At 41.0% G+C, this 12,466-nt stretch overlaps 1 protein-coding gene across 2 annotated transcripts in view; it reads left to right on the top strand.

Annotated features, from left to right (window-relative positions):
- Positions 1–12,466, top strand: part of SLC10A7 (solute carrier family 10 member 7) — a 253,234-nt gene that overhangs the window by 186,942 nt on the left and 53,826 nt on the right. For both annotated transcript variants that reach the window (XM_030878159.3, XM_030878160.3), the window contains one exon: positions 5,361–5,444. In XM_030878159.3, coding sequence (XP_030734019.1) covers positions 5,361–5,444 — 84 coding nt within the window. The remainder of the gene's footprint in view (positions 1–5,360; positions 5,445–12,466) is intronic.

Below are 12,466 nucleotides of genomic sequence, written 5' to 3' on the forward strand. Positions count from 1 at the left end.
ACCCTGGTACTAGTGGTGTGCCATCCTTGAGGGAGTTAAGAAAAGAGTTACTCAAATAATTTTCGGTGTCCTGTGGTTCAAATCCAGAAACCCAGGTGAGAAAGGCTGCACCGTCGTCCACTGCTTATCCAGTTTCCTCCCATCCCCTTTTTTTCTTTTTTCCCCTCTTTTTCATTTTGCAGTATGCGGGCCTGTCACTGTTGTGGCCTCTCCCGTTGCGGAGCACAAGCTCCAGACGCACAGGCTCAGCGGCCATGGCTCACGGGCCCAGCCGCTCCGCGGCATGTGGGATCTTCCCGGACCAGGGCACAAACCCGCGTCCCCTGCATCGGCAGGCGGACTCTCAACCACTGTGCCACCAGGGAGGCCCTCCCTCTGTCTTTTTGCTTCTGCCCTCCAGCTCCCCATCTCCTTGCAGCCCTCACAAAACACACATACAGACACACAGACGTTCTTCTCTTTCTCTCACATGGACAAGATAAGGGGAGGCCAGCTTTGGCCTCCACTCCCGCCCCCTTCCCCATCTCACTGCTCTGTCCCTTCTGTTGTTAATGTGCGGTGGAATGTAAGGATTAAGTGTGAGGGCTGTGGAGACAGCCTTCTGGGTTGAGTTCCCGGCTCCGTCACTTTCTAGGTACGGTGACCATGTCCAGGCTGTTCAAGTGTTCTGTGCCACGGTTTCCTCATACGAAAATGGGGGTGCTAATGAGACCCACCTCAAGGGGTCGCTGTATTAAATCCTTCAACACATTAGGCATTCAGAGCAGTGCACAATAAATGTTACCATAACTGTAATTATAGGAGACAATTGGGTGGGAGACTCCTGGTCCTTTCTTGGGGCTGTGAATTCAGCAGGACTCTGTAACTTACCGAAAGCTGGAAGGATGGAAAGAAGAAAAAACATTGTCAAGCCTCTCTTTCTACCTATGTGTTGTGGCCATTCATTAGGTGAACACACATTCTGGAGCACATACTGTGTACTAACTCCGTGGTTCTCAAAGGTAAACCCCAGCCCAGCAGTAGCAGCAGCATCACCTGGGGCCTGGTTAGAAGTGCAAATTCTCCCCTTCCTCCCCTCGTCCTTCCTGCTAGGTGTCACGAATCAGAAACTCTGAAGGTGGCACCAAGGAACAGGTGTTCCCACAAGCCCTCCAGGTGTGTCTGGTATGTTAACGTTTGAGAACCACCACCCTAGATGTAGAACGCAGTCACTCTGCTGGGCACCCGGAACATAAACATGAAAAGGACCGCGTCCCTGACCTTCAGGAACATACAGTCTACTGGGAGAGGCAGATGTGTAAACAAGAACAACCAAGGATTCTGAGCGGTACAGTGGCAACACAGAGCCACAAAAGAGGGGGTGGCCGAGTCCGCATTTGGGGAGGAGGGTTTGGAAATAATCCCCAAAGAAGTGATGCTTGAAATAATTCTTAGGAAAAGACTAGAACTTTTCCAGTTATAAGCAGGGGAAAGAAAGGAGTGTGCACTTGGTGATGGGTGGACCCACATGCAGACCTCAACTTTGAAAAGCAACTCCTGGAGCGGGGGTGGGGGGGGTGGGGGGGTTTGGTTTTTTGTTCACTGTTGGATCCCTGGGGCTGAGAACATGCTTCTGGCCCACAGGAGGCACCAGTTGCCATTTGAATGATTGAACACAAAGGTCTTAAATTCCCACATATTTAATTTTCACTGAAACGTTTCTTCGCAGCATGAGATTAAAACAAATAAACCTAATTGTGAGTTCTCTGCTTTAAAGCACTATAGTCCTGAAAGAGATTAGCCAATGCCTGGATTGTTTATTTCACATGCGATATCGTAAAGCACGGCTTGGCAATGTGAGACGTAGGACCTTTAAACCCGCCGGGTGGCTCAGCGAAGCCCAGAGCACTTGCTTGACACAAGCTTATGCTGAACCCGCAACTTTATCCAAACGTGCAAATTATTGATGCTTCAATAATTGATGCTTCAGAGACCAAACACGTTGGTCTCTGAAACAGAAACCACATGAGGCGCCTCATTAAAATGTGAAGAAACAAATAGCCCGGGCAGCGTATTTCCTTCTGCTTTAGTTAAAATCAACTCTGCATGCAAAGTGATTGGGTCTTGTAATCTTCTAGTCATACTCTCAAATGCAGATGCTCACTCTTCTTTCTTCTGGATGCCAGGGCGTACTTCATAGTGTCAGGAACCTCCCCAAGGGGACCTCTGCATCTTCAAACTGACCACAGCGACAGGTCTGGTGGCCGATTCAAAAGAAAGGACTTATGCCAAGTTAGACCCCAGCACTGAGATTTCCTTCCTTTCAGAGCCGCTTCTAAGGAAGCCACCCTGCAGGACTTCCTCCCCAACATCTCCACCGTACTTAGTCTGGTTTCGTGTACCCAGTTACCTACATCCCTGGCTAGCTTGCTCTGGCCTCTGATCTGATCTGACAAAGCCGCAGAGGAGGGCTGCTCTAACCTGTGCTCCTAATCAAGTGGATCAGAGATCATGGGTGTTTTCGAGGACACAGGGACCTTGGGGATCATGGACAACCTCCCACCCTTCCCCTCACCCCATAGCCTTTTCCACTGTCTTCTAGGAACAAGAGGCTCCCAGACACTGAACATGCAGGTGGTCTGTTACATGATGGATCTAGAAAGTGAAACACAGAATATTCTTCAACACCAAAATTGAAATGAGTTTTCCTCTACTTCCCTTTTAGCTTGGATTAGGATTAAAAAGAACCCCCAACATGGACTCAATACACGAAATCACATTTTAACTCTTCTGTCCATTTGATCTGAGTTTACTGCTCTGCAGTAATACTTTATGGTTAAACTAACCAGCCTTCCCAGTGTGCATCTGGCTTCTATCACAGAGCAGATCTGGCTGAAGAGTTGCTTGCACGTGTTTGAGGAGCACTGCCAACTGCACCTCATAACACAGGTCTTCGAAGTGTTCATTACAAGCTGCTTCTCTCTGGACCTCAGTTTTCCATCTTTAAAAAGAGCTAATGGGACTACAAGTCTCTTGCAGGTTAGGATTCTATCAGTTTTAGGTCTTCCCTTCCAGAGCAGCATTAAGGAGCTAAGGAGGGGGTGGAGGAGAACTGAGGGAGGTAACAGGCACCACCAGGCTCGCTCTGTTGTTTTACACAGGCGCACGTGCGTGTGAGCTGGTTCTTTCTTCCCTTGGTTTTTATCATGAATAGATGCCCTTAGTTTCTAGGTGCACGTTCAAGTTCGTTTTGTTACTCGTGATAAACAAGCAGTGAAAATAATAATACCAACTGATTTTGTAATGCTACGTGATAATAAGAGATTTTTAGATATACTTAAGTTTTGTGTGTTTTTTTTTTTTTTTAGAAAAAACAGGGATATGATTTTGGATAAGAGTTTGTCTCTTTTTAGCACCCCATGTTTACAAATTAGTTCATCTGTTCATTCTGCACAGGTTCATGCTTTCTGCATACATCTTCTCTGTGCCAGTTCCTGGGATAAGCACTCGGCTGACAGAGGGAATATAGCTTCATATGATTATTCATGGAAACGTTTAAAAAATACATTAAATAACTTAATAAAGTTGAGATAAAAAGAGGAACAGAGATATGTGAGATCACCCATGAGATTTCAGGCAAGAGTTGAGACTTTTTACTTGAGGGTTATCACCTCGAACCCTACTGCCTCTCTTCAAACATTGTGAACCCTATGGATAGAGCATTGAGTTGAATGTTTCTGAACTCGAAAACTTTGTTCTTTAAAGTTTATTTTTCTAATTATCCAGTGTCTCAGTTTCTTTGTAAAATATATTTTTCCTTATTTCAGTCCTTGCCCCAGGAGCATCCTTAGGGTTGATATTTGTGGAGAGAATATATTTGTTAAATACCTTGCACTTCAAGGACATCGTTGCTCTAATCATTAGCTTTTAATACTTTGGTTTTGACTAAAAAGAAATATCTAACAGCCGTGTAACATTTAACACACCACAAATCCTGTGTGTTCTTCACCAGTTTCATTTTTTCTGCTTGTATTTCTTTCGTTTATATTTGTTCTGGAGGAAAAGGCTAGAGGCGACACTTTTTGTGGGTGAAACTGACAGCCAGTGGTCAGTGTTGAAGGCAGTATTAAGTGGATGCAGGCCACTGATGGACAGGGCATACATTCTTGACCTTCTGAGTGCGTATAGATTGGGGCTGAGGATGGGGGACAGAGTTTTATAAAATAGGCCAGGGCATAGAAAAGATTTCGGTAAGCCAGTTCACACAGAAATCAGTGAAAACACTGGTCCCACATCACTTCATTCTGAGCTATGGACCTCACTTATCTAAATATTTGATATGTTTTATTTAATATTCTCTGCCTTCCATCATTACCGTCTCCGCATCTTTCACAAAAATTACTTTCCAAAAGATATTTCCAAGTTTAACTAAACTTAGGTAAATATGAAAACTGAGGTGTGGTCTGCAGGGGAAGGCGAAAGTAACTTCCAAGGGCCGGGGGGATCGTCACTGATGGCTTGGGAGAACCTGTTTGCAGAAGGGACTCATGAAAGGGATAAACAACTGTGGAACAGGCTACTGTTTGTCCAGAAAGGAGATTTTGAAAAAAACATTAGAAAGTTAATAGGAAGACAGCAGGTCTTGGTAGTTGAGGTTAATGTGAGTGTTGATGTGTTCACAGAGAAACACTGCCTGATGCTGCTGGCATCTTTATGAAGCTGAGACGGCAATCATTAGCAAAGAAAGAATCAAAAACTGAGGACAGAGGCAAAACGGGAATTCTGAGCAATGTTAAGACAGACAAATTTAGGAGCGGTATATTGAAATTTTCAGTTGAAAAATAAGTTCCATTTCAGGATTTCCCATTTCCAAGATTTTGTTTAAGAATGAATTTTAAAGGGTATGAGAATCATTGCCTTTGTTTTGGAGGAGTAGGAAAGTTAGAAACTTTCATTTACATAAATACAAATATTATCTCGTTAATAAAAGAATGAGACACACTTGTTTGTTTTAGGTATCTGCAGACGGGTGAAATAGAAATCACGTAAACTATGATTACAGGTGAACTATGCCATATGGGTACAGACAGTATGAACACAGAACGGCTTTACAATTCAGAAATGTATTTAATAAGAAGAAATTTAAGTTAATTGCAAAACAAGTTATTTTTCTTCAATCTTAGTCTCCCAATAGAAATTATATATTAAACTACTCAGTCTATTTCGTGCGAAATTTCAAAAATAAAAGTAACTTCACTTGCTCCTTGTATATAGCTACCAAGTTTTTGTGCATGTGAGAGAATTCATTTATTACACTAGTTAACAGCGGTATTGAGAACGGATTTAAAGTGATTCTAACTCCTCGTATTCTTGTTTTACAGCTTCACTCCTCCTCTTCTGTGCCTTTTACATCTATTTTTTCTCAGCTTTTTATGACTGTTGTGGTTCCCCTCATTATTGGACAGGTAAGGTCTCCAGTTCTCTCTGCTCTTTTCTTTATAGATCAAATTGTGAATTCTTATGTAATGTCAGGACAATCGAGAGAAGAGATAGAGGAAGAGATGGTTAAATGAAAATCTAAGACTGTCCAACAGAAGGTTTCCTCAGCCACAAAGGTCTCATCTTTTTATTTTTTTAATTAACATCAATCTGCTTTACAGATAGCTATATATAGGGACACCAGCACACAATCTTGATGTTTAAAATGTATCTTCCCTTCTTTGTAGCTATGTAGCTAGCTTGGAAACGTCTAGCAGATCATTACCTTGATTTCTGATAAGGTCTCAGCAATTGTGACCATTTGGGGGACAACCATCTGCGTTTGACTGGCTTCTTCTTATTCTTAGGCTCCTCCGATAGCAGTGATCATATTTGTGACCCTGTAGTTTATAAAATAAACATTTAATTCTATTAGCTCTTAAAATTAGACCTTAGAAAGTTTAGTTTCCCTTATCATTCTTACTGAATTAGACTCGCAGAAGAAATTCCTAACTTCTTATAACAGGCTGATGATGAGCATATAGTTCAGTTATGAGCATACAGATTCAAAAACAAGGTTGTCATTGTTGTTTTCATCATAGGTAGCCACGGTAACAGCGTACAGAGTTTAATGTACTGCTAAAGTGAGTGAGTCTTAGAAAAAGAGTACATTAGGATGGCGAAGAGCACAGATGTTGGGTTAAGAGCAACTAGACTCTAGCTCTTAGTTCTGCCTTTTATTTGCTGTGTGACCTTGGGCAAGTCGTTTAATCTCCTTAGCTCCAGGTTCATGATTTATCAAACTGTGTAATAATGGGACCTATCTTGAAGGGTTGTTGTGAGCATCAAATGAAATACGATGCATGTAAAGTTTTTGTCCTCATAGAACCTGATACAGGTAAGTGCTCTATAGTTTCATCATCATTTTCAAATTCCCTGTAGATACGAAACAGGAAGCAACTCTTTGAGGCACTAACAATAAAAAATGGTGTGTGTATAGACATGTAATATTTACATGCTGTCTTAGGTTTTCTGGGAAATCAACTCTGAGACAGAGGTTTCCATGCAGGAAGCTGAATGGGGGAGAACCCTTGGGATCAACACCTGGGAGAGTGGGACAAGTAGGACGGGGGTGAAGGGGCCACAGCCTTAGGCTGGACCAACCCCTCAGAGTTGTCCTGCCTAAGACACGCGTGCCTGGTTTCTCTCCTCTTGTGCTGAGCAGTCATCAGATGCTGGCTTCCTTGCCCCTCCGCAGTAGGTCCTTGGGTGAGTCTGCTCTCTTAGCAGCAGTTCCCAAAGAGGAAGTCAACTGAGATCTTTCAGTCAATCAACATGCCCTGCAGATATGGGAATAAGCATCTCATTACTGAAGAGATGGGTCTGGGGGGCACAACACAGCATCCACTGTACATGCGCTATTTTTTTTTTTAATTTTAGTTTTAGGAAAGGGTCTAAACACAGTAAAGGGGGAGGGTTTAAAAGCACTCAGAGAATACCATTAAATAAATACAGGATAATCCTTGAAAAAATATTCCCACAGTGCTGCTCACATAACAGGTATTCTGAATAAATCTTACGGCGTCTACCTCTCTAACTCTTTGCCCATTTCCTAAACTCTAGCCTTGGCTTTTTCTCAATTGCTGCTTAATTTTTTAGAATGTCTTTAGACATTTAGAATGTCTTTCTACCCACCCTCCCACTGCAACTCATTGCTCATTGGGCTCCTTAATTCATACCTTCTTTGGACCACCTACCTGAAGTATGTTTCCCTTTTACTCTTCATTGTGGCACCTTGTTTGAGTCCTTTCTTGGCCCTTGTCACAACATATACTTATCTTTTGTTTGCTTGTTAACAGTTGGTCTCCCTCATTAGACCGTAAGCTTTATGAGTACAGGAACCACATTTGCTTTGTTTGTCATTACATAGGCACCCAATAAATACGTGTTGGGTGAGGGAGAGAGGGAGTGAATGCGTGAGAGGTCTGCGATCACTTAGGGAAATGCTGTGTCTTAGAGAGGAACCTGCCTGCCCTGCTCAGCTCTGGACAGTATTAGTTTAAACCCACGCTTATTCTCTTGGTTCTGAAATGAATTCCATATAATAACTCGGGGCTCACACATTCTTCTCTTAGTAGATCTCAGAAACAATCTCTTTTAATAATAAATGTTTGTCTTCAATTATATGGACAAAAAAATGTTGTCTACACTATTCAATGGATTTTTTAAATATATAGTGTTATATTATTTATGTAATTAAGACTATTTATCCAGAGAGAATAATGAATTGTTAGATAGCTTGCGTGCCCAGTAGTAAAGTATTACAGTAAATTATAAAGCAGTAAAGGTAGTCAAAAAGCAAGAGGGCTGGCTTTTAAAAAGTTCTCTGGTACCAAAGTACCCTCGTGGCTTTTTTCAAAGAGGAAACCTTTATGTTTGCAACCACTTACAAGGTAGATGTGTTTGCATCTACCTCTTATAGTCTAGTCTTGGGAATTAAGAGTCACACCCCTGGTCTCTCCCCCTAGAAGCCACACTGCCGCCTAACGTCCTTACTCCCTCACATCCAGGCAGGCACTAAATGTCACCATTTCTGCCTCCAAAATCTTCCAGCTCTGGCATCTGCAGCCTCGTGCGTGCCAGAGAGGGTGCCACACCTTCACCATCTCTTGTCTAAATTACTGCACCTCCCAACCCTGTCTCTCTGCTGGGAATCTCTTCCAGTCCCCATCTAATGTGTTCACCACTCCAGGGTAGTCCTAAAGAACAAACCAGATTATGTTATTCCTCTCCTTAGAATCTTCCCTCACGGTTCCCTGTCGCCCACTCCTCGTGTGGCCCACAAAGCCCCTCACAGTTTGACCCCAGCCTGTCCCCTCCCACCATCCCCTTCACACAGGCTCCTCTTCTGCCATGCGGTGTGCCCACTACCCCCTCACCCGACCGTGCCCCTTCACGGCTCCATGCCTTTTATCTCGTTGTTGCCATCGTTTCTGCCAGCAAACTTCTCTTCATTTCTAAAGACTCAAGACAGAGACGCCCTCTGATGTGCTCTGACTCCCTGGGCCTAGAGTAAACTCCAGTTCTCCCATCATACTTCACCCGTCGTATTTATCAGGAGAGACAGTAATGTACCCGTGAGCTTCCAGGAAGCGGAAACTCTATCATAAGTATATTTAATAGCATACTCAGTAGTTGGGTGTAAACTGTATAAAAACATTGGCTGAAGAAAACTTTGAACCTATCCCCTCAGTACCCCCAGCAGCCGTTTTCCCTAGGTCTCCAGCTTCACTAGAGAGAAACATATGATTGGTTCTCATCTTGTTTTAAATTCATGACCCCAAATTTAAAATGTCACTCAGTACTTTCCAGATATCTTACTCTGCTTCCTTACAGGATTATTTCACCCTGTCCTCTATTTTCAAGTCCCTTTTACTTCCCCTAACACTCTCCCACTTGCCCATTACCCTTGGGTCTCACGGACTTTGCTTCTGTTTTCTGAAAGCAGCCAGCCTTGATGCTGCCTTAGAACCTTTGCACTGGCTGGTACTTCTGTTTGGAACCCCCTCTCACCTGTCACCTCCTCAGAAAGACCTTTCCTCGCCCTTCCTCCAGAGGCTACCCACTCAATCACTCATGTATTATCCAGTTTAAACCTCTATTTGGTATGAATCATTATCTGCTTCTCATTTATTTGTTGTTTTGCTTTTTATTTATCTCCTCAAACATGAGCTCCATGAGACCAGGGACCTTGTCTGCTCTTTTATCTCTGCTCATTTGTAATTGATTGACAGACCTAACTTTTGTGAAGCAATCTTTAAAGCCCTCATTAGAAGTGCTCAGTGTACTATTTACTTCAGAGGAATTAGATTCCTGGCAACGTAGCCTCATTTCTCCACTGTAACCACATTATAGTTTCAGTGCCACACTGTGAAAATAAACATCTCTATAGACTTTTATATGCATCTTTAAATGAGATTTTATTGTTACCTTTTAAATAAACAATGGGAACTAGAGGGAGAAGAAAAAGACCAGGAAGGGTGAGTTGAAAATATTTTCCATAATCTTTTAGTGATGATAAAACTTCATCATTCCATTTTTTATTTATATTTCTGAGAGTGGCTTTTATTTTCTTTTTTTGTGTGTGTTTTCTCCAAACAGTACTTCTTTGGGGTTGAAATCATTATTGACTGACTGTGATGTGACGTGAGGTCCAGTTTGGTCTTTGCCACTGCTTGGCTATACACACGACTTCTAGGCCTCACTTACCTCATTTGTAGGATGAGGAGTATATCTTCCAGCCCGAAGATGCTGTGACTCTGTGAGATAAGATTAGTCTTTCCATAGATGGCTGGGAGATTGTTGCTTCTGTCAATTCTAGAAAGAGATAAAATGTCTGTTATTGTAATATTTCTTCTCTTCCGATAAAGCCTTCAATATATCTAAGTGCTTGTGACACATACTTATTTTATGCATTAAGTTTGAGAGATTTATGAATAAATGTTAATGAAATGGAATTTCCAGCACCTTTGAAAACTATTTTTTAAAACAGCATGCTAAACCCCACTTTTCTTTCAATAAATTAATAGTAAAAAAAAAAACATATTATTTATCATTTATGCATTCTCTAGTCTTTCATTAGTGATTTGTTTCACAGTTTGAGATTGGCTTTTTGTATTAAATAATACCCAGCTAAAGCTGCAGTTAATGTTATTAATGCTAGTAAAATTTTGCATTTATAAAATTAGTTATGAACGGTTTTCATTGCTTCACTTGAATTGCTTTGAGAGAACAGTGACTTTTACATTATGCATTGGGATGTATTGCTGAACAGTGTTGTGAGAGAAACATCACCAAACTGGGACTTGGAAATAAGAAGAGCCATTATTTACCGCGTACGGTCCCTGGTTCTAAAGCATTTTATATTTATTTAATTACTTAGTCCTCACTACAACTACTATTATATCCATTTTAGAGATGAGGCATAGGGAAGTTAAGGAGTTTGCCCAAGATGACAAAGTAAGAAGCTCCAAAGTCTGTACCTTGAACCGCTACGCTATTATTCCCTCAGGAAATAGAGGTCAGAGTCCTGCTCATCCACCTGACTAGCTTTTTAACATTTATTCAAGCTGTTTGGGGTCTCTATGCCCTTGTTTACAGCTGTAAACTGAGCAGGATAATATCTGCATGACCTCGCTCCTGAGAATGGAAGTAAATAGAGGGAAAGAATTTTTGAAAAGTGCAGTAGATGACGGGTGCGTCTTGTATTCATCTATTATTATTGTTTCTACTTTTTTAGAAAGTGTACAGATATTTTGAATCTACTCAATATTTAATAAGCGTTACATAATTGGATTTGATATCATATCCCTTACTATACATTTCAACAGAATATTAATGAAGAAACAAAGCAGCTTATGAAAATGTATGGATTCAGTGGAATGGGGATAAAAATTGAAGATAACAAGAAAGAAGCAGACTCACAGATACACACAACAAACAAGTGGTTACCAGTGGGGAGGGGGAGGGGGAGGTGCAAGCTGCTGGGTGTAAGATGGGCTCAAGGATGTATTGTGCAATACGGGGAATAGAGTCAACATTTTGTAATAACTGTAGATGGAAAGCAACCTTTAAAAATTGTATTAAAGTTTAAAAAGTGTTTTTAAATAAAAACAAATGAAAAAAATAATCTTAAAAAAATTGAAGCCAACTGAAGAAATTTTAAAATTCAGACTTAACATGAAAAATTATCCATTGTATATCCCCACTCAAAAATCAATTCATAAGTATAGAGACAGAGTAGAAAGAAAAACATAAGAAAATACCCCGAAAAAGAAAATGAAGAAAACAAAATGATGGCTGTTACACTTCTCACTTACTTCTGCATATCAACCTTCTTCACCTAAGATGTGTTATTTTTCCAGGGGTTCAGCTTGGAGGTCATGCAGTAATTGACATGTCACTCAGCTTATTAGAAGTACAGGGATTCGAATTTTAGTTTCCCTTTAACCTTTCCTTGTGCTTAATTTAAAAAAAAGAAAATGAAAATGTAGAAGGTGAGACAATAAAATAAAAAGTTTCCTGAGGAGGATTTTTTTCCCCTTCTCTCTCCACAGGGAAAAGCAAAAAAGTCATTTAATTTTGAATGCTTGCGTTTCTGTGAGCTAGAGTTTAGAAGAAAGTCATTAGGAGGATGCAGGATTTGGAGCCCGTGTTTCTTGTCTATTGAAAGAATCCTAATATACTATGAGGCTTTGAGTACTTTGTAATGAAGAAAGAGGTAATAAGGTTGACTAAGTCAAATCACAGCTTATAAAGTTGATTGATGATTACAGATTTGTCTTGGTTTTTAAAATGGCTTTGACTTTCGAGTTACACCTCATTCATATTTATTTGTTTATTTTGTCAGAGGGCTCGATGGTAGTGGAAGAAGACGCTTTTATTGGGTGGGCCAAAAGGTTCATTTGGTTTTTTCTGTAAGATGGCTCTAGTAGCACTTAGTTGTCTTTAACTTCATTCGAAACAATTTTGTTAGATTGTATGTGACAGCTGTCATATCAGCGTGCATTTAAAAAAGAAGACATCAAAATTGGTGAACTTTTGTGTAGCCATTTTAATATTGAAGATGGAAGAGAAAAAGCAACATTTTCAGCATATTATGCTTTATTATTTCAAGAAAGGTAAAAATGCAATTTAAACACAAAGAAAGATTTGTGCAGTGTATGGAGAAGGTGCTGTGACTGACCGAGCGTGTCAAAAGTGGTCTGCGAAGTTTCGCGCTGGAGATTTCTCGCTGGACGATGCCCCATGGTCAGGTACACCAGTTGAAGTTGATAGCGATCAAGTCGAGATATTAATTGAGAACAGTCAATGTTATACATGTGGGAGATAGCCGACATACTCAAAATATCTAAATCAAGCACTGAAAATCATTTGCACCAGCTTGGTTATGTCCATCGCTTTGATGTTTGTGTTCAACGTAAGTTAAGCGAAAAAAACCTTCTTGACC

This window comes from Globicephala melas, chromosome 5 (assembly GCF_963455315.2).
Source record: "Globicephala melas chromosome 5, mGloMel1.2, whole genome shotgun sequence".
Taxonomy (NCBI): domain Eukaryota; kingdom Metazoa; phylum Chordata; class Mammalia; order Artiodactyla; family Delphinidae; genus Globicephala; species Globicephala melas.